At 60.3% G+C, this 21,295-nt stretch overlaps 2 protein-coding genes across 2 annotated transcripts in view; both read left to right on the top strand.

The window, feature by feature from the left end:
* The first annotated feature begins 1,284 nt into the window (after positions 1 to 1,284).
* ABCF2 (ATP binding cassette subfamily F member 2) lies at positions 1,285 to 7,936 on the top strand. The gene is given in 15 exon segments (XM_087919123.1): positions 1,285 to 1,579; positions 2,661 to 2,870; positions 2,965 to 3,039; positions 3,042 to 3,146; positions 3,237 to 3,395; positions 3,487 to 3,595; positions 3,696 to 3,798; positions 4,361 to 4,456; positions 4,574 to 4,693; positions 4,849 to 4,938; positions 5,036 to 5,146; positions 5,244 to 5,306; positions 6,626 to 6,754; positions 6,919 to 7,122; positions 7,574 to 7,936. Coding segments are annotated over 15 exon segments (1,875 nt in total). The 5' UTR covers positions 1,285 to 1,419; the 3' UTR covers positions 7,715 to 7,936.
* A 2,535-nt stretch (positions 7,937 to 10,471) lies between these two features.
* Positions 10,472 to 21,295, top strand: part of DRC11L (dynein regulatory complex subunit 11 like) — a 16,507-nt gene continuing 5,683 nt past the window's right edge. The window contains 13 exon segments of the mRNA XM_087919125.1: positions 10,472 to 10,482; positions 10,624 to 10,951; positions 13,757 to 13,876; positions 14,964 to 15,150; positions 15,726 to 15,804; positions 15,911 to 16,073; positions 16,383 to 16,588; positions 17,466 to 17,550; positions 17,644 to 17,766; positions 17,869 to 17,944; positions 18,166 to 18,272; positions 18,760 to 18,855; positions 18,951 to 18,991. Coding sequence (XP_087775251.1) covers positions 10,472 to 10,482; positions 10,624 to 10,951; positions 13,757 to 13,876; positions 14,964 to 15,150; positions 15,726 to 15,804; positions 15,911 to 16,073; positions 16,383 to 16,588; positions 17,466 to 17,550; positions 17,644 to 17,766; positions 17,869 to 17,944; positions 18,166 to 18,272; positions 18,760 to 18,855; positions 18,951 to 18,991 — 1,622 coding nt within the window.

A 21,295-nucleotide genomic window follows, 5' to 3' on the forward strand; every position in this document is an offset into this window, starting at 1 on the left:
GAGGCCAAGGGGCCTACCCCGGGGGACAGGCGCCCCAAGGGAAGCGGGGCCCAGGGCCGGCCCCTTTCCCCGCTGAGGCAGCCCGAGGCCGAGGCCCAGGGAGAGCCCGAGGGCCCTGAGGGGACCGAGGTGTGCGTGTCTGAGGCGGCCTTGTTCCCGCCTGAGGGCCTTCAGAGCGGAGCGCCCCCGCCTCAAAAAAGGGCGGGAAAACGCCTCACCGCCTCACCTCACCGCCTGCCTGCAAAGGAGCCCCGTGAGGGGAGGCCGCTTTTTTAAGGGGGGGCTTTCCAGCCTTCCCGGGCGGGCGGGGCGGGGGGAGGCTCGGCTCGGTTGGAGGGGGTCCCGGGGAGGGTCTCTCAGGCCACCCAGCGTTGCAGGCCTCCTAGGCCTCCCCCTCTTGTTCTCCCAGGGCCCGGACTCCATTTCCCGGCCTGCTCTGAGGCCTCCCCCATCCCCCTCCTTTGTTCTCGCGAGAGCGGGCGCCCTTCCCTCCCGGCCGGCCTCGGAAGAGCCCCCCCGCAACGTTCTCCCAAGGGCCGGACTCCATTTCCCGGCCTGCTTCGGGCCGCCCCTCCAATCCCCCTCCTTTGTTCTCGCGAGAGCGGCGCCCTTGCCTCCCGGCCGGCCTCGGGAGACCCCCTACAACGTTATCCCAAGGGTCGAACTCCATTTCCCGGCCTGCTGCGGGCCTCCCCCAATCCCCTCCTTTCTTCTCGCGAGAGCGGCGCCCTTCCCTCCCGGCCGGCCTCAGGAGACCCCCACCAACTTTCTCCCAAGGGCCCGGACTCTATTTCCCGGCCTGCTTCGGGGCCGCCCCTCCATTCCCCCTCCTTTCTTCTCGCGAGAGCGGCGCCCTTCCTCCCGGCCGGCCTCGGGAGACCCCCGCAACGTTATCCCAAGGGCCGGACTCCATTTCCCGGCCTGCTGCGGGGCCGCCCTCCCATCCCCTCCTTTCTTCTCGCGAGAGCGGCGCCCTTCCCTCCCGGCCGGCCTCCGGGAGACCCCCGCAACTTTCTCCCAAGGGCCGGACTCCATTTCCCGGCCTGCTGCGGGGCCGCCCCTCCCATCCCCTCCTTTCTTCTCGCGAGAGCGGCGCCCTTCCCTCCCGGCCGGCCTCGGGAGACCCCCCCCGCAACTTTCTCCCAAGGGCCGGACTCCATTTCCCGGCCTGCTCCGGGGCCGCCCGCCAATCCCCTTCCCTCCTTTGTTCTCGCGAGAGCGGCGCCCTTCCCTCCCGGCCGGCCTCGGGTGACGTGGCGCGCGGGGATTGGGCGGCGAGGCGGCGGGGGCGGGGCGTGCGCACGCGGCCGCAGCTGTTCCGCGGCGGGCAGGCGGAAGGCCGGAAGCCGCCGCCGAGGAGGAGGGAAGGAATCCCGGCCGGAGCCCGAGGAGGAGGAGGAGGAAGCCGCCGCCGCCGCGATGCCGTCCGACCTGGCCAAGAAGAAGGCGGCCAAGAAGAAGGAGGCGGCCCGCCGGAAGGAGGCCGGCAAGGGCAGGCCCAGGCCCGGCAGGGGGCCCGAGGAGGAGGACGAGGGAGGCGGAGGCGGAGGGGAGGCCAACGGGCGCCCGGAAGAGCCCGGTAGGGAGGGGGAGGGGGTGAGAGAGAAAGGAGGGAGGGGCTGGGAAGAGAGGGAGTGATGGGGGTCCGAGGGGGGAAGGGAGAGAGGGAGGGAAGGACGGAGAGGGAAGGAGGAAGAGAGGGGGAGGGTCAGAGGGAGGGAGGGGAGGAAGAGGAGAAAGTGGGGGAGGGGAGAGGGGAAGGCAAAGGAGGTGGGGGCTGGGAAGAGAGAGAGTGATGGGGGTCGGAGCAGGGGGAAGGGAGAGAGGGGAGGGACAGAGGGAGGGATGGGAGGGGAGGGGAGGAAGAGGAGGTGGGGGCTGGGAAGAGAGGGAGTGATAGGAGGGGGTCAGGGAGGGAGGGAGGAGGTCAGGGATCCAGGGGGGAGGGAGGGAGGGGAGAGGCACCAAGGGAGGGAAGGACGGAGAGGGGAAGGAGGAAGAGGGGGAGGGTCAGAGGGAGGGATGGGTAGGGGAGGAAGAGCAGAAAGCGGGGAAGGCAAAGGAGGTGCGGGCTGGGAAGAGAGGGAGTGATAGGAGGGGTGGGGGAGGGAGGGAGGGGGAGAGGCACCAAGGGACGGGAGGACGGAGAGGGGAAAGGGGGAGGGACCGGGGGATGGGAGGGGAGAAGAGAGAGGAGTGATAAGAGGGGGTCAGGGATCCAGGGGGTAGGGAGAGGCCCCAAAGGGGGAAGGACGGAGAGGGGAAGGAGGAAGAAAGGGGAGGGACAGATGGCTGGAAAAAGGGTAGGAAGAGGAGAGAGGGGGAGGGGAGAGGGGGAAGGTAAAGGAGGTGGGGGCTGGGAAGAGAGGGAGTGATAGGAGGGGCTCAGAGGGGGGAGAGGGACGGAGGGGGGGTCAAGGATCCAGAGGGTAAGGAGGAAGAGAGGGGAGGGGGCTGGGGAGGAAGAGGAGAGAAGGGGAGAGGGAGTGATAGGAGGGGGTCAGAGGGGGGAGTCAGGGAAAGACGGGGAGGGGCAGAGAGGATGGAAGGAGAGAAGGACGGAGGGAGGAAGGGAAGATGGGGCCGAGGGCAGGAGGGAGGAGAAATGGGGGGCGAGGAGGCCTGACCCGTGCCTTCTCTCCCCCTTTCCCGGGACAGAGCTGGACGAGGCTTCCCGGCCCTGGAGGCCTTTGAGCTGAAGAAGGCGGCCGCCCGGGCCGTGACGGGGGCCCTGGCCTCCCACCCCAACAGCACCGACGTCCACGTCATCAGCCTCTCGCTCACCTTCCACGGCCAGGAGCTGCTCAGCGACACCCGGCTGGAGCTCAACTCCGGACGACGCTACGGCCTCATCGGCCTCAACGGCACCGGTGAGACGCCCCGCGGCTTATAGGCCCAGCCGAGGGGAAGGGCCTATCCGGGCCTGTCGCTGCCACGGCTTCCGTCTCTCCCCTTCCCTTGCAGGCAAGTCCATGCTGCTGTCGGCCATCGGGAAGCGGGAGGTGCCCATCCCGGAGCACATCGACATCTACCACCTGACGCGGAGATGCCGCCCAGCGAGAAGACGCCCCTCCAGTGCGTCATGGAGGTGGACACCGAGCGGGCCATGCTGGAGCGAGAGGCCGAGCGCCTGGCTCACGAGGATGGTGAGGCGCTCGGGGCTCGGACGGCGGGTGCTTCGGGGCGGCGAGGTGGACGGTGGACCCTGGACTCCTCTCCTTCTCCTCTCCCCGCAGCCGAGTGCGAGAAGCTGATGGAGCTGTACGAGCGGCTGGAGGAGCTGGACGCGGACAAGGCGGAAGCGCGAGCCTCCCGGATCCTCCACGGCCTGGGCTTCACCGCCGCCATGCAGCGCAAGAGCCTGAAGGACTTCAGTGGGGGCTGGCGTATGCGCGGTGGCGCTCGCCAGGTGGGTTTGGGCGCCGGCCCGCCTCCCTCCGGGACTCCCCCTTCCCCTCCGCCGTGTCCCTGACGGCCCCCCCCCTCTCTCTCTCCGCAGGGCCCTCTTCATCCGGCCCTTCATGCTCCTCCTGGACGAGCCCACCAACCACCTCGACCTGGACGCCTGCGTGTGGCTGGAGGAGGAACTGAAGACGTGAGTCCGGGAGGGGATGGGGGGGGAGAAGGGAGGGGGATTCCTTTGTCGGGGGGTGGGGTGGGAGAAAATGGGGTGACCTCCGGCCTTCCCTTGGCAGGTTCAAGCGCATCCTGGTCCTCATCTCGCATTCCCAGGACTTCCTGAACGGCGTGTGTAGCAACATCATCCACTTGCACAACCGGAAACTCAAGTACTACACGGTGAGTTAGGAAGGGAGGTCGGACTCGGGGGCCCCCGCCCGGCTGTTCCCGACCGCAGGCAGCCCCCCCTCACGGAAGGGCAAGCGTCCTTCAACCCAAAGCGAAACCGATTTTTTAGCGCAACGCTGGGAATTGCTTCCATTCCCAGCCGGGAGGCTTCTCTTAAACCCTTCCCCAAGATAAGCACCCACCTTTCCGGGCTGCCCAAAACAGAAAGATCCCATGAAGTATCAAAGAAACCAACCCAAGGCCCCGAAAAAAGCCAACCAAACTACACAAAGCTTCCAGGAGGACTCAACCTTGCTTCCTGCAAATGTCTCCTCCTCTTGGCCTGACTTTTATCCCTGATCACCTTATTCCGACTCGCCCTGTTTGCTCCAGTTGCTCTGCGCGACTGGGAAACAGACTCCCCTGGGTCCTCCTCCTCGCTGGTGCCGGGCTCCAGAGGCGCTCCCCCCGTCCCTGCCTCGGACGCAGGACCCTCCTCCCCGTCCTCTCCCGACTGGTCCCCGTCTCTTCCCCACTGTCCGACTCCGCAACGCCTCTTCCTCCCCCCCCGCAGGGCAACTACGACCAGTACGTCAAGACCCGGGTGGAGTTGGAGGAGAACCAGATGAAACGCTTCCACTGGGAGCAGGACCAGATCGCCCACATGAAGGTGAGCCGCCCCGGCTCCTTCCGAAAGCGCAGGGCTTACCATTTTTTTGGCGGGGGAGGGAGGGGAGAGGAGGTGGGCGTCTGGGCCGCGAAAGCAACTCCCCGCCCTCTTTTGCAGAATTACATTGCCCGCTTCGGCCACGGCAGCGCCAAGTTAGCCCGCCAGGCGCAGAGCAAAGAGAAGACGCTCCAGAAGATGATGGCCTCCGGCCTGACCGAACGCGTCATCAACGACAAGGTCAGGGCTCGGTGGGGGTCGGCCGGGGGAACCACCGGTTTCGGGGGGCGCTCGAATCCCCCCACAGCCGGCAGTGGGGAGAGGGGGAAGGGCACAGCTGCAGAGGGGGGAAAGAAAGAGGTGCCAAGATGGCCGCCCTTGTGTTCCTCCGCCAGACCCTCTCCTTCTACTTCCCTTCCTGTGGGAAGATCCCACCTCCCGTCATCATGGTGCAGAACGTCAGCTTCCGCTACAGCAAAGACGGGGTGAGTAGGTGGGAGGGAGGAGGAGGAGGAGGAAGAGGGAGGGGGGGAGGGAAGGAAGATGGGATGGCGAAGCTTCTCTTGGATTGCTTCCCTCCAGCACTGGATCTACAACAACCTAGAATTCGGCATCGACTTGGACACCCGGGTGGCTCTGGTGGGGCCCAACGGCGCTGGGAAGTCCACGCTGCTCAAACTCCTGACCGGAGAGGTAATTACTACACACACACACACACACACACACAGAGGGTGTTTCGGGTGGGTGGCCGAGCTCTTCCTTCCCTCAACCGCCTCTTCCCTTCCTCCAGCTGCTTCCAACCGACGGCATGATCCGGAAACACTCGCACGTCAAGATTGGCCGCTACCACCAGGTGGAGTGGGGGGGGGGCGCTGCTTCCGGGGAGTCCCTTCTGGGCTTGGAAGGGTCACCGGGGTGGGGGGTGAGGGGTGTTAGGACGTGGCACAAAGGCACCTCAAAGGCCAGAGAATCAACTCTTGGTTCCCTTTATTACCTTCCATAACTTTGCCCATATTGTCCTGGTTACTTTCCGGTCTGGAGAAGAAAACTTTCCCAGGAACCTGCGACAGCCTTTAGCTCTGCCGAGAGTCCGATCCAAACCTTGTCAAGGAGAAAGCTGCAAAATTAGAAATCCAACGCACGGCAAAATAAGGCGATAACCTCTGAGTAGGGCAGGAGAAGGAATTCCAGGAGTGAACTAACACCCGGCGCCAAATCCAACCAGTTGGGAGGATGGGATAACAAGCAGCCCAACACTAGATAAAACTCAAAAGCTTTGTTCCCAATCGCCTCTCCTTTCAACTCCTTCCCCAGGTGTGCCTTTGTGCAGGGAATCAGGGCCCTCTCCTCCTCGTAAGCCAGGTTGCTCCTTTCATCCATGGGAATCAGGGCCCTCTCCTCCTCGTAAGCCAGGTTGCTCCTTTCATCCATGGGAATCGGGGCCCTCTCCTTCCTCGTAAGCCAGTTTGCTCCTTCTTTGTTCATCCGTTGGAATCAGGGCCCTCTCCTCCCTCATAAACCAGGTTGCTCGTTTCATCCGTGGGAATCAGGGCCCTCTCCTCCCTCATAAACCAGGTTGCTCGTTTCATCCGTGGGAATCAGGGCCCTCTCCTCCCTTGTAAGCCAGGTTGCTCCGTTCCTCCGTGGGAATCAGGGCCCTCTCCTCCCTTGTAAGCCAGGTTGCTCCGTGGGAATCAGGGCCCTCTCCTCCCTCATAAACCAGGTTGCTGCGTTTCATCCGTGGGAATCAGGGCCCTCTCCTCCCTCGTAAGCCAGGTTGCTCCCTTCTCCAGTCATCTGTGGGAATCAGGGCCCTCTCCTCCCTTGTAAGCCAGGTTGCTCCGTTCCTCCGTGGGAATCAGGGCCCTCTCCTCCTCGTAAGCCAGGTTGCTCCTTTCATCCGTGGGAATCAGGGCCCTCTCCTCCCTCGTAAGCCAGGTTGCTCCCTTCTCCGTTCCTCCGTGTGCCCTGGGATGAAGAGGAGGGGCAGGCCCTGGGTCTTCCTCTGACCCCTCTCTCTTCCTGTCAGCTATTCGTCTACCTGGCACTCTTAACGGGGGTGGGGGCTGTTCCTGGCTCAGAGACCCCCCCCAGGAAAGGCTTTTCAGGGGTTTGTGGGGAGGGGGGGAGGCTCTTATTCTAACGATCCGCCCCCCTTCCCCTCCCCCCCAGCACCTGCAAGAACAGCTGGATCTGGACCTGTCCCCCTTGGAGTACATGCTCCGCTGTTACCCGGACATCAAGGAGAAGGAAGAAATGCGCAAGATCATCGGCCGCCACGGCCTGACCGGCAAGCAGCAGGTCTGTGAGCGGCGGTTGTGCATGCGCGTGTGGGGGGATTGTTTCCTCTGCGTGCCTGGGGAGGGGAGGCCAGGCGGGGGTCTCCCTCCCTCCGGAGAGAAGGAGGGGCTCCAGGACGTCCCAGGTGGGCTCTGACTCCTCCCCCCCTCTGTCCCGCCCGGCAGGTGAGCCCCATCCGCAACCTGTCGGACGGGCAGAAATGCCGCGTCTGCTTCGCCTGGCTGGCCTGGCAGAACCCGCACCTGCTCTTCCTGGACGAGCCCACCAACCACCTGGACATCGAGACCATCGACGCCCTGGCCGACGCCATCAACGACTTCGAGGGGGGTATGATGCTGGTCAGCCACGACTTCCGGCTCATCCAGCAGGTGCGGCAGGGGCCCCCGGAGACCCCTCCCCATCCCCCCCGCGGGGTCTCCCCCATGCAAGAGCTCTTCTGGGGGAGGGAGGGGTGTCTCCCTGGGGCCAACTCGGCACTTGGAGGGGGAATGCAAGGAGGGTCCCCCTCCCAGTCCCCTCTCCTCCTCCCCCTCTTTCCTCCCCACTGACAGAGCCCCTCCCTCCCTCCCTCCCCACAACTTCCGGCTCATCCAGCAGGTGCAGCGGGGACCCCGGAGACCCCTCCCCTCCCCTTCCCTTCCCAGTCCCCGGCGGGGTCTCCCCCACGCAAGAGCTCTTCTGGGGGAGGGAGGGGTGTCTCCCTGGGGCCAATTCGGCGCTGGGGGGAATGCAAGGAGGGTCCCCCTCCCAGTCCCCTCTCCTCCTCCCCCTCTTTCCTCCCCCACTGACGGAGCCCCTCCCTCCCTCCCTCCCCTGCAGGTGGCCCAGGAGATCTGGGTCTGTGAGAAGAAGACCATCACCAAGTGGCCCGGCGACATCCTCTCCTACAAGGAGCACCTGAAGGCCAAGCTGGTGGACGAGGAGCCGCAGCTCCCCAAGAAGGCGCACAACAACGTCTGAGCCCCTGGAGGGGAGGGGATGGATGGAGGAGAGAGGGAGGAGAGGGAGGGCAGCCCCTCTCCCCTCCCCTCGCCCCCCGCAAGGAGCCCGCCCTGCGGCTTCGGATCCATCACTCTAGAGTCTCCGTTCCTTTCTTTCGTTTATTATTATTTTTATTTATTAGCGTCAAATTGCATTTTCCTGCCCGAGCAGCATCTGCCAATAAAGTGAGGGGGGAGCTTCGCCTCTCCTTCCGCCTGGCTTCCTTTTGGGGGTGGAGAAGAGGGGGGCTTTGCCAGGCCAGGCTTGTTTTGCCCTTCCAGCAGCGGGTGGCATCACGCGGGTTTCCCCTTCTCTGTGGGGAGTGGGGGGACATCGCGCGGGAATTGGAGCCCCTCCCTGTCTTCAAAGCTGCGCAGGTTGGCTGAGCCCCCCCTTCTCCCCGTGGCCTCCTCTCTCTTCCTCCCGCCTTCCTTGGGGTGGGGGGTCCCCTTCCCAAAATAAAGGGAGTGTCCGGGTTCCAGCTATCGCCCCAGGGCAACTTAGGGGCCTCCGCCCAAACCTCAGGGCGCTTCCACAGCTCTAGCAGGAGCCACAGTGGCCGGCATGGCCCGGACAGAGCCCACTCGCCCCTACGTCCCTCCCCCCCGTCCCCCGTCCCCAAAATCAGTCAGATTCTCCTGGTCGCCCGTCACTGTCTCCACTTCAGTGGGTTGAGATCAGGTGAATCCATCCTATGCCCCTCCAGGTTCCCCACCCCCACCCCCAAACTCCTTAGGGCAACCTGGAAACGGGGAGGAATGATTGACAGGTTGACCGGGGCTGGGGTGGGGGACTGTGAACAGGGGGAGGAATGATTGACAGGTTGATCAGATATGGGGGGGGCTGCATTCAGGAGCTGGGTCCACTCCTGTTTCGGGCTTGGGGGGGGGCTGTCCCTCACTGTAATTGGCCTCCCAGCTGAACCCCGGTACTGATGCAGCCCCCAAGGCCAGTCAACCCCCCCAGCAGCCCAAAAGCTGCTCCAGCGGTGGAGGAAACCTGGCAGGAGGGCCCCCCCCCCCAGCCCCTTGAGGGGTGAGCCAGTTCCGCCAACGGTGGGCAGGGGGAGTGGGGGGGGGGTGATGGGGGGGGTGACGGCCCAGGGCGGCGTCTCCTAAAGCGGCTTTCTGGGACTTTGATATATATTTGATATATATATATATATATACTTTTATATACTCCTCCCTTTTAGCACTGATGATGTTCCCTAGTTGGGTCATGGGACGTCTGCAAGGAAATTGCCAAGCTCAGACAACACCAGGGATTCCCTCTTTCTTTTCTTCTTTCTTTCTTTTCTTTCTTCTTCCTTCCTCCTATCCTTCCTTCATCCTCTCATTCCTTCTTTCTTTCTTCCTTCATTCCTTCTTTTATCCTTCCTTTGATCCTCCCTGCCATTCTCTCCTTTCTTTCTCCTTCCATGCTTCCTTCAATCTTCCCTTTCTTTCCTTCCCTCCTTCCTTCCTTCTATGCTTCCTTCGATCTTCCCTCTCATTCTTTCTTTTTCTCCTTTTTCTCCTTCCTTCGATCCTCCCATTCTCTCTCTTTCTTCCTTCCTTTCTTTCCCTCTCCTTCCTTCCTTTTATCCTTCCTTCCTTTGATCCTCCCTCCATTCTTTCTTTCCTTCTTTTATTCTTCCTTCAATCCTTTCTTTCTTTCTTTCTTTCTTTCTTTCTTTCTTTCTTTCTTTCTTTCTTTCTTTCTTTCTTTCTTTCTTTCCCTCTCCTTCCTTCCTTCCTTCTTTTATCCTTCCTTCCTTTGATCCTCCCTCCCATTCTTTCTTTCCTTCCTTCTTTTATCCTTCGATCCTCTTTCTTTCTTCTTTCTCTCCCTCTCCTTTACTTCCCTCCTTCCTTCCCCCAATTCCTGAAACCTTCCCAACCGAGTATAATACCCCCCACCGGCCCATCCAACTTCTTCTCTCCCTGGAGGCTGCAATCGATCGGAAAACATTCTTCCCCCCAGGGATTTTGGACCCGGCCATCTCCTCTCTCCAGGATTCCCCCTCCCAGTGGATAGGAACCTTAGAGGCCTTCTAGTCCAACCCTAGAAGACCATCCCAGACATACTACAGCCGCCCAGCCCAATCTCTCCTGAGCCATTTCCAGGGTGGGAGCATTCACACCTTCGGGAGGGGAAGCCGTGTCTTTCTCGCCCCCTCTCCTCCCCCCATGCAGGTTGCTTCGCTCCTTCCTACCTTCCCAGCTGTGACTTCTTACCTGTCCAAAAGGGGCGTGGCTGCTGCGCAAGATCCTATCCGCTGGCGCCCGATGCCCCCTTCCTCCCTCCCTCCCTCCCCCGCCTCACCTTGAACCCCCTCCTCCCAGGGGATGACCCCAGCCCTCTTCCTCGCCCCCGCGCCCCCCAAGCAGCCGGAGAAAGAGCCAATGGGGACGGGGCGCTATCCCGAACTGGTGGGGGGCAGAAGCCAGGAAGGGGGCGGGGCGCTATCCCGAACCGTGGGGGGGACAAGATGGGGTGGGGGCTGGGCAGTGAACCGGGGGAGGGTCTCTCCCGGAAAGCGCGTGGAGTGGCTGCGCTGCGAGGTAGGGTAGGGGCGGTGGGGGTTGGCCTGGATGACCTTTAGGCTCTCTTCGGACTCTTCTTACCGCTTCTCCCCGTCTCTACGAGACGCGCGGGGAGGGAAGGGGAGGCGGGGGGGTGGAGAGACAATGCTGGTGGGCGGGGCTTGGACGCCCACCTGCGAAAGCGCTCCTGGGGCGCCATCCAGGCGGGATCATGGCTAGCAGGTGGGTGAGGAGGAGGAGGAAGGGAGGAGGAGGGGGCCGCTCGAGGCAAGCCAGTCGAGCCCTCTGACCCCACACAGCGGGTTTTCCCCCCTCCACCCCGCCCCCGTCCCACCTGGGCGCGTCTCCCTCCTCCGTCCGCAGCACCTACGGGAAGCTGTGGCTGGAGGCCCGTCGGATCCTGCAGGAGCTGCTGGAGCAGGAGCTGTGCGCCGAGCCCAGGAAGCCCGAGAAGAACCGGGCCGCCTTCCGGCACCGCCTGGCCACCCTCTTCCTGCGCTACGTGCAGGTGGCCCGGCGGCTGGAGGCCTGCCACGACCAGGGGGTGCAGCCCCAAAAGCGCCGGGCGCTCCGGCCCCTCCTGGAGAGCGTCCTGGGCCGGCTGACGGAGCTGAAGGGGGAGCTGGTGGAGCTGGACCTCTCCGAGTACCATTACATGGATCACGTCCTGGAGGAGCTCAAGCTCACGCCGGTCAGTCCAAGCGGGGTGGACTGGATGCTCTCTCAGGTCCCTTCCCACCCTGTCACTCTATGATTCTGTAAGGAAGTCCTTCTTCAGCAGGGGGTGGGACTGGATGACCTCCGAGGTCCCTTCCAACCCTGTCACTCTATGATTCTGTCAGGAAGTCCTCCTTGAGCAGGGGGTTGGACTGGATGCCCTCGGAGGCCCCTTCCAATGCTTTGATACTGAGATTTTCTCTAAGGGTCTTGGGCTGGAGTGGGGGTTGGGCTAGATGACCCTCCAGACCCCTTCTAACACTGTGTTTCTGTGCTTTTCTCTAAGGGTCTGGGGCTGGAGTGGGGAGTTGGGCTAGATGACCCTCCGAGGTCCCTTCCAACCCTGTCACTCTATGATTCTGTCAGGAAGTCCTTCTTGAGGAGGGGTTGGACTGGATGCCCTCCGAGGTCCCTTCCAACCCTGTCTCTCTATGATTCTGTCAGGAAGTCCTTCTTGAGCAGGGGGCTGGACTGGATGACCTCCGAAGTCCCTTCCCACCCTGTCACTCTATGACTCTGTAAGGAAGTCCTTCTTAAGCAGGGGGTTGGACTGAGGTCCCTTCCACCCTGTCACTCTATGATTCTGTAAGGAAGTCCTTCAGCAGGGGGTTGGACTAGATGACCCTCCCAGCCCCTTCCAACGCTGTGATTCTGTGCTTTTCTCTAAGGGTCTCCTGCTGGAGTGGGGGGTTGGGCTAGATGACCCTCGAGGTCCCTTCCCACCGTGTCACTCTATGATTCTGTAAGGAAGTCCTTCTTGAGGAGGGGGTTGGACTAGATGCCCTCCGAAGTCCCTTCCCACTCTGTCACTCTATAATTCTGTAAGGAAGTCCTCCTTGAGGATGGGGTTGGACTGGATGCCCTCTGAGGTGCCTTCCCTCATTCCATGATTCTGAAAGGCGCTCCTGCTGGAGCAGGGGGTTGGAATGGATGCCCTCCGAGGTCCCTCCCAACCCTCTCACTCAAGGATTCTGTCAGGAAGCCCTTGAGCAGGAGGTTGGTCTAGATGCCCTCCGAGGTCCCTCCCAACCCTCTCACTCTAGGATTCTGTCAGGAAGCCCTTGAGCAGGAGGTTGGTCTAGATGCCCTCTGAGGCACCTTCCAACCCTGTCACTCTATGATTCTGTAAGGAAGTCCTTCTTGAGCAGGGGTTGGACTGGATGACCTCCGAGGTCCCTTCCCACCCTGTCACTCTATGATTCTGTCAGGTTCCTCTGCTTGATTTGTGGGTTGGACTAGATGCCCCTGGATGCCCCTTCCAATGCTGTGATTCTGTGATTTTGTCTAAGGGTCTGTTGCTGGAAGCAGGGGGTTGGACTAGATGACCCTCGACACCCAGCGCTGCGATTCTATGTCTTAAGTGCTGCTTTAACCCCCCTCTTGATCCCAGGACGTCTCGTCCTGCTCCCCTAAATCAGGGGTCCCCAATCCCCTCCCCCACTCGGGGCCAAGGCCCATTTCGGAACCGCCCTCCCCTCCCCCACGTACAAATGGACCACAGAACCGTTCCCTCCTTCTCTCCTCCTGGGCCCCAAAGCCGGAAAGTTTTTTGGGGAGAAAACCACTGACCGTTTTTTTAAGTGGGGCTCATTTCGGATGAACACAGTCGGAAGGGACCTTGTAGGTCATCTAGCCTGACCCCATGTTGTCGTGCTCCTAGCCGGCTCGACAGGCGGAAGGTGAAATGCCAATCCGAGGTGCCAAATCAGAGCTAATCCAACCCTCCCCTTCACCCCGCCTGGGGTACCCTAATTCATACTCTCCAGTGGGACACAGCCGTAGCCCAGAGTCCCCAGCCTGGATCTCCGCTTAGAATTTCGCGCGGGAGAAACTCTTGTCCGGAAACGTCCGCGGGAGGCGGTTTTGGTTCAGCTGGCTGCCCCCCCCTGTCCCGCTCAAAGACCAAAGGAAGATGGCAGGAGTGGACAGCGTTCCCTCCCCCGCCTGGCCCGAGAAGGTGGCCAGGGGGATGCCGGGGGGGAGGGTGGTGACTGGCTCCCTAAATGCCAGAGTAGGATGGGACGTTGAGTCGGCCGCGCCTTTGGGGGAAGAGAGAGAGAGACACGGTTTGCTGGGGCTGCCGGCGCTCCGACTAAAAAGAACCATGGCTTCAACGACTCGCCGGGGGTCGAGTCGGACAGGAGCGAGGAGAGGTTGGGGAGGAACCCGGGCCAGTCCTGGAGGCTGAGGAAGGCTCGGTCGGACGACGGTTCTGCGTCGGAGCAGCCGTCTTCGGGGTTCGGACAGCAGTGAGAGCCTCGGGACCCTGAGCCGAGCTGCCAAAAAAAGGCCCAACCAAGAACTCCGGGTTGACGTGGGAGTCAGGTCACAGGGGGTGGGTGAAGGGCCCCTCCTCAGGAGCCAAAGAAGAGCAAAGCGGGGAGGAGGCCTTTTGTCGGAAAGAACAGAAGATGTGTCGGTTGTAAACCCGGCCCTTCCTTGTCAGCACCGAGGGTGGAACTATTAACCGGGCAGGCAGCCTTCCAAGCTAGATCTCAAGCTCATCAGCTCTCCTTGGAGGGTTTGCCAGGACTCCCAGTTGGCTCAGGGCTTTTGGGGGACTCCTAGGACAAGGCAGATATGAGGGGAGGGAAGGAATGACTCCAGCCAGAGGCCCCCCACCCCCAACTTTTACCATGCCGAGTTAGGGGCTCTCAAATACCACGATCGACTCTTCAACCCTCACCCCTGGCTCCTTGGGTGGTGGTGGGGGATTCTCCTGAGGTGGCTCTCAAGCTGCCCCGCCGGCTCCTTCCTTCCTCCCCCACCTCCCCTCCAGGCCGAGATGGAGGTGCCGGTCCCCAAGTACTTCGTGAGAGAGCGGGCCAAGGTCCTGCAGGAGCGTCAGGAGGTGCTGGCGGGGCTGCTGGCCCGCATGGAGCTCGCCAAGGCCGTCCTTGTGAGTGCCGGGACCCCTTTCTCTCCCTCCCCTCCCCTCCCCTCCCCTCGGCGGGACTCGAGGACTGTTCAGCTCGTACCCTTGGCTGCCGCGCCCTGCTTCTCCTCCCGGGTTTTTCCGCCGTTTACGCTGCACCAGCTTTCCTCCTGCCCGAGGAGGCGAAGTGTACTTAACGACGGGCGGGCCTCGCCGTAGGTGGTTTTCCCTCCGCTCCATTGTTGTGGGAGGACGAGTCACCATCTTGGCGACTCGGCTGTCACTCATCCTGACTGGCTGAATGTCTGAAGACAGGTATAGTCTGTCTATAATCTGTCTATAGTCGTACACGGTTGCTTCCTTGGATTTGTAGTAGGCATCCTCCCAGTAACTCGCGGTTGCGTCGAGATCCATCTTCACGTCCAAGTCTCGGCATAAGCCGACTTCTTCCCCAGTGGGAAAAGACACAGCGATGGAGCGGAGGGAACCGGCAGGCTGCCGGCAAGGGTCAACCCAATCAAGGGTCCATTCAGTGGCCGATCCGGGTTCCAGATGTGACCGCATGACACGGACGACAATTCCCATGAAGCTACATTCCTTTAAAGAGATAGTGCCCAATCCCTAATAACTAGCCCACTTCCCCTGTCTGGACAGGACATGGGGGGGATTCCGACCGGTTCTGACCGGTTCTGGAGAGCCGGCCTAAATCCCTCCCTCCCCCCACCCCCCATCTGACTGCCCCTCCCCCCCAACCCCATCTCTTCTCCGCCTCCCACTGAGTCCCAGCTGATCAGCTGGCTCTCCTTTGGTTGCCCTGCCCGGGAGAATGGAGCTGGAAAGCAGGTCAGTGGGGCGGGGAGGGAAGGGGGATTTTGGCAGGATCCTTCCCCCGCCCCGCCCACCAAGCCACGCCCCACTGAAGCGGTACCTTTGAACCCCACCCACTGTGGACGGAGGGGGCCAGGACGGCCAAAGGAGAACAGCTGGCGGATCGCAAAACCCGGCAGGAGAAGCAGGCGCGGCCATTGCGGGGGAGGGGAGCCGGGAACGTCCCCTCCCGCGGGGAGCTGACCAGTCCTCCCCCTCCCTCCCCCATCTCCTCCCCTCCCAGCCCCCACAGTCCCTGATCCTGCGGGACGAGGCGGTAAGGCTGATCCAGATGGCGGAGCGGATGCGCCAGGGTCGCCTGCGGGCCCATTTCATGGCCGAGATCCGGAGGGACGAGGAGCGCGAGCGGAAGGTGAGGGAGGCAGGCCCGACGAACCCAACCGGGACCTGGCGCCATCTGCATCCAGAAGGTAAGGACACGCCCCCTTGGGGCCCTTCCAGCCCCCCAACCCCTCTCAAAAGCTTCACACACTGGAAGGGACCTCGGAGGTCTTCTAGTCCACCCCGCCCCCCCGCCAGCCAGCCAGTCAGGAGACCCTACATTATATATACCATTTCAGACCAAAGGGGTTGTCCAATCTCTCTTCCTTCAAAACCTCCAGGGTGGGAGCATTCACAACTTCTGGGGCCAGACTGGATGGTCTCTGGGGTCCCTTCCAACCCTGTGAATGTATGATTCTGTTAGCGTCTCCTGCTTGAGCAGGGGGTAGGACTGGATGCCCTCCGAGGTCCCTTCCAACCCTGTCACTCTATGATTCTGTCAGGAAGTCCTTCTTGAGGAGGGGGTTGGACTGGATGCCCTCCGAGGTCCCTTCCAACCTTGTCACTCTATGATTCTGTCAGGAAGTCCTTCTTGAGGAGGGGTTGGACCAGATGACCTCCGAGGTCCCTTCCAACCCTGTCACTATGATTCTGTAAGGAAGCCCTTCTTGAGCAGGGGTTGGACTGGATGACCTCTTAGGTCCCTTCCCCTGTCATTCCATAGGAGGCTCTGTCTTCTCAGCCAGTGCTGCCCATGACTCCCCCTTCCTCCCCCAGCAGCGGCCGGCAGATCTGAACTCCGGGTGGGGTAGGGGGTGAGGATCTTCCTGCGCCCCCCCAAGAGGGCAAGCGATCTTGAACTACCGGCTGCTGGATTGAGCGAAAGGCTGGTTGTCGGGACGGCTGAAGGATTGGGCGCGGGGGAGGGGACGGGGACGCGTGGGGGGCGCAGACGGATCCTGGGGGCGTCTCCCGCGCAGCGCCCCTTTCCTTCCCCCAGATCTGGAAAGGCCACGTGCAGCGCCGGCTGACCAGGATGGAGCGCAAGGCCGAGATGGTCTTCATCGGCATGGTGAGCGCATCGGCGGGGCGAGAGGGAGCCGGGGGGGGTGGGGGAAGAGGAGGAAGAGCGCAGGAGACCCCCATTTGCGCTCTGCTTGCGCTCCGCAGCCTCCCCCGCCCACCCCCAGGAGCGCGAGTGGTGACTTCAGCGTTTTAAATAATGGGATATTTAAAAGCCATTTGGGGCGCAATGAGCCGGGAAAGTGGCTGCGCGGCCGGGACGCTGCGGGGCAGGGAAGGAGCGCAAGGCGGGCGGAGGAGGCGGCGGAAGTCATTACGGGCTAATGGAGCCGCGCCCCCCTTCCCCGTCCGCGCGCAGGAGCTGGAGCCGGAGCTGGCGGGACCCTCGGCGGCCACCATCCGCGCCCAGCTGGGCGAAGAGCTGCGCCGGGTGCGGCAGGCGGACTACGAGGCGGAGTACCGGGAGGCGCAGGAGCGGATCCGGGAGGCGCTGCTGGAGGTGGAGGCGCCCGCCCGGCGGGAGGAGCTGCGCCAGGAGCTGCGCCAGTGGGGGCTGGAGTGCCGGTGGGCGCGGGGGGCGCTCTCTCCTTTATTTTCTTTCCTTTCTTTCTTTCTTTTTCCTTTTTCTTTCTTCCTTTCTTTCGTTTCTCTCCTTTTCTTTTCTCTCCTTCTTTCTTTCTTTCTTTATTCCTTCTTTCTTTTCTTTCTTTCCTTCCCTCTTTCTTTTCTTTCCTTCTTTCATTTTCTTTTCCTTCTTTCTTTCCTTCCTTCTTTCTTTTTTTTGTTCCTTCTTTTCTTCTTTCTTTCTTTACTTTCTTTTCTCTTATTTCTATCTTGCTTTTCCTTCCTTCTTTCTTTCCTTCTTTCTTTTTCCTTTATTTCTTTCCTTCTTTCTTTACTTTATTTCTTTCGCTCCTTTCTCTCCTTCTTTCTTTCTTTACTTTCTTTCCTTCTTTTTTTCCCTTTCTTTCTTTCTTTCTTTCCTTCTTTTCTTTCTTTCTTTTTCTTTCTCTTTTTTCTTTCTTTCCTTTCTCTCCTTCTTTCTTTCTTTTCTCTCCTTTCTTTTTCTTTCTTTACTTCCTTTCTCTTCTTCTTTCTTTTCTTTCCTTCTTTCTTTCTCTCCTTTCTCTCCTTCTTTCTTTCTTTCTTTCTTTCTTTCCTTCCTTCCTTCCTTCCTTTTTCTTTCTCTTCTTTCTTTTTTCTTTTCCTTCTTTCTTTCCTTCTTTCTTTCTTTTTTTCTTTCCTTTTATCTCCTTCTTCCTTCCTTCCTTCCTTCCTTCTTTCCTCCCTTCCTTCCCTCCCTCCTTTTTTTCTTTCTCCCTTCCTTCCTTCCCTTCCTCCTTCTTCCCTGCCCTCCTTCCTCCCTTCCTCCTCCCTTCCCTCTTTCTCCTTCCTGCCTTCGCTCTATCTCTCTTTCTCTCTCTCTCTTTCTCTCCCGCAGGGACATCACTGGCCGTTTCCCGGACTACCCAGAGGAGGAAATTGGGGGCTGCGAGGTCCTTTTCGCCCAGAAGACCCCGGAAGAGGTAAGGGGACCGGGGGGCAGGGGGATGGCAAGGCCATGGCTCTTTTGGGCTGCCTGAGAGCCCCCTCCCACCCCCCCACCCCCCAATCTCCAGGTAAGGGCTGAGCTGGACCGGGCCGAGATCAGGACGGAGCCCAAGAAGGAGAAAGAGAAAGAGGCGAAGCAGAAGGCGGCGCCGGAAGAACCCAAGAAGGGGAAAGAGAAGGAGAAGAGACCGGTGAGGAGGGGGCCTTGGCCGGCTTCCTTTCCTCCCCCCCCCGCTTCCCGGCATGGGGTGGCCCTTGAGGGGCACCACTGAGGCCCTGGCGGTTCTCCCCAGGAGGAAGAGGAAGGGCTGAAGGTGGCGCCCTCCAAGTTCCTGGCCGCCATCCACCAGGGGTTCCTGCAGTACACGGGTGAGCAGAAGGGGTGGGGTGGCGGGCAAGGGGCCATCTCCGCCCAAGGCCCCCTCCCTTCCTCCCTTCTTCCTCTTGGGCTGGCAGGCAACGGGGGGAAGAGGGTGGGAGATGGGGGGCGGGGGTCCCAGCTCCCTCCCCAGTTGGGGTGGGTGGGTAGTGGGTGGGTGGGGGCTGAAGGGCTGCTGGCGTGCCCAGCCCCACCCTCGCCCCTTCCTTAGGCTGCTGGGCCGAGAACGACGAGGCCGTCAACTTCGAGCAGCGCTACCAGCCGGACCTGATCAAAATGGAGAAGAGGAGAGAGATGGAGGCGGAGATCCGGCTGCAGGTGGGCAGCCCCACAGGTGGGTGGGTGGGTTTGGGGTGGGGTGGTGGGGAGGCCTTGCCAGAGGTCAGCTGGGGCAGCATCTGGGGCAGAGACAGAGGGAGACTGGGAGAAGGGAAGGAAGGAGAGAGAGAAGGAAGGAGAGAGAGAAGGAGAGAGAGAGGAGACGGAGAGGAGAAAGAAGGAGAGAGGTGAGGAGGGAGAGAGAGAAGGAGAGGGAGACAGAGAAGCAGGGAGGAGAGAGAAGAGGAGACAGAGAGAGGAGAGTGAGAGAGAGAGGAGAGAAGATAGAGAAGGAGAGGAGGAAGAGGGAGAGAGAAGGAGAGAAAGAGAGAAAAGGGAGAGAGAGAGAGGGAGAGAGAGAGAGAGGAGAAGGAGAGGGAGGAAAAGGAGAGAGAGGTGAGAGGGACAGAGAGGAGAGAAAGAGAGAAAAGAGAGAGAGAGAGAGAGAGAGGGAGACAGATGCCCCCTCCCGTCTTTTCTCCCCCAGGTGGACGAACTCATGCGGGAGGAGCTCCGCCAGCTGCGCCTGGCCATTGACCAGGAGGACATCCGGGCTCCGAAGGCCCCCAAGAAGGGCCCCAAGGTCAGGTGGGGGGGGAGTATTGGGGGGGGACAGCTCCCCCAAAGTCCCCCCAGCTTTGCTTGATGAAAAAAAATGGTTCTCTTTCGCTGAAGCAGATCAAGAAAGGAAAGAAAGAGAAGGACCTGACACCAGACAGGTACTCCCCCTCCATCCCCCAAGGATTTAGGGGTGTCTGCGTGTGTGTGTGTGTGTGTGTGAGAGAGAGAGAGACTCTCTTCCAAGCCCCCAATTCGTCCACCTGGGGAGAAAAGACAGGGAGGAGGGGTGTCGCTCTCCCCCCCTTTCTCTTTCTTCTCATTCTCTCTCCTTCTTTCTCTCTTTCTGCCTCTCCTGTCTCTCTCCTCTCACTTTCTTCCCCTCTCTGCTTCGCTGTCTCCTCTTCTTTCTCTCCTTTCTCTCCTTCTTCCTCTCTTTCTTTCTCTCCTTCTCCCTCTCCTGTCTCTCTCCTCTCTCACTTTCTCTCCCTCTCTTCATATCTTTCTCTCCTTCTTTTTCTCCTTCTCCCTCTCCTGTCTCTCTCCTCTCTCACTTTCTCTCCTTCTCTTCATCTCTCTCCCTCCTTCTTTCTCTCCCTCCTCTCTCACTTTCTTCCCCTCTCTGCTTCTCTCTCTCCTCTCCTCCTTTCTCTCTTTCTCCTTCTCTCTCTCCCCTGTCTCCTCTCTCACTCCCCTCACCCCAGGCCCTCCGGCCGCTGGGCTGCCCCAGCGACCAGTCTGGGATTGTGGCCTGGCTGGGTGGGTGGCTGGGAACACTGGAGCCCCGTGTGCCGCCTCTCCCGGCCTTGGATGGAGCCGCCCTGCCATCTCCCAGCCCTGGGGGGCGGCATCATCCGTTTTCTGGGGAAATTTGGATTTTGGATGCTTTTGCCACAGAAAACGGTGGAAATTCCCTCCCCTCCCTCTCTGCTTCGCCCTGAATCACACAGACTCCCCTTTCCCCCTCCCCACGGCCTTTGAGCCAACCCTGCCCCAAAGAGACTACATGACCTTTGAGGGCCCCCCTCTTCCTCCTCCTGGGGGCTGCCTGCAGGGGAGGAGACAGGCCCACTGGGAACCTCTGATTTGGACCCCCAGGGGGAGCAGCGTTGGCCCTGATATGACCGATTCACAAGAGTTGGAAGGGATCTGGGAGGTCATCTAGTCCAACCCCCCAGTTAACCTTTTTTCAGCTCCTGTGGGACAAATTGTGTGGGTGCAATCCACCCCCCGCTGCCCCCTCTACCTGCCCTGAGCCTCCTGGCTGATTTCTGGCCCGTTTTGATGCCTTTTTCGGCCTGAGGAGGAAAAAACTTCGACAGGCTTTGTAGGCCGAAAAAATGGGTCTCTTTTGCCAACTTCCGGTCTTCCAAGGAGAAACAGGAAGTGATGCAACGGGCCTAGCTTTTTTTTTTTTTTTGCAGCCTGTGAAGCCTTTCCTCAAGTGGGGCCTCTGAGAGGCCGAAAAACGCCTCAAAAACAGGCCGGAAATCAGCCGGGAGGCTCAGTGAGAGGAGTTGGCCTGGGGAGGCAGCAATGGTGGCCTCACCAGGGCCTCACACCCCCCCTCAGGGCCCTAGACTCTGGCTCCTGACGAGAGGGCACCTTCCTTTCCTTCCTTGCTTTTCTTTCTTTCTTTCTTTCCTTCTTCCTTTTTCTGTCTTTCTTTTTCTTTCTTTCTTTCTGTTCTTTTTTCTTTCTTCCCTCCCTCCTTCCTTCCTCCTTTCTCTTTCTTTCTTTCCTTCTTTCTTTTCTTTTTCTTTCTTTCTTTCCTCCCTCCCTCCTTCCTTCCTTTTCTTTCTTTCTTTCTTTCTTTTTTTCTTTTTTACTTCCCTCCTTCCTTTTTCTTTCCTTCTTTCTTTCCTTTTCTTCTTTCTTTCCTCCCTCCCTTCCTCCTTTCCCTTTCTTTCTTTCTTTTCTTTCTTTCTACCCTCCCTTCCTTCCTTCCTTCCTTCCTTCCTTCCTTCCTTCCCTCCTTTCTTTCTTTCTTTCTTTCTTTCTTTCTTTCTTTCTTTCTTTCTTTCTTTCTTTCTTTCTTTCTTCTCTCTCTCCCTTCTTTCTCTCCGCCTCTCCCCCTTTCTCCCCTCTCTTCTTTTCTCCTTCTCTCTCTCCCTTCTCTTTCTCTCCCTCTCTCCCCCTCTCCCCCCTCTCTTCTTTTCTTCCTTCTCTCTCTCCCTTCTCTTTCTCTCCCCCTCTCTCCCTCTCTCCCCTCTCTTCTTTTCTCCTTCTCTCTCTCTCTCCTTCTCTTTCTCTCCCCCTCTCCCCCTCTCTTCTTCTTCTTCTCTCTCTCCCTTCTTTCTCTCCGCCTCTCCCCCTTTCTCCCCTCTCTTCTTTTCTCCTTCTCTCTCTCCCTTCTCTTTCTCTCCCTCTCTCCCCCTCTCCCCCTCTCTTCTTTTCGCCTTCTCTCTCTCTCCTTCTCTTTCTCTCCCCCTCTCCCCCTCTCTTCTTCTTCTCTCTCTCCCTTC

Source organism: Pseudonaja textilis, unplaced genomic scaffold (assembly GCF_049901715.1).
Source record: "Pseudonaja textilis isolate UNSWEBS1 unplaced genomic scaffold, rPseTex1.2 PTEXSCF27, whole genome shotgun sequence".
Lineage (NCBI taxonomy): Eukaryota > Metazoa > Chordata > Lepidosauria > Squamata > Elapidae > Pseudonaja > Pseudonaja textilis.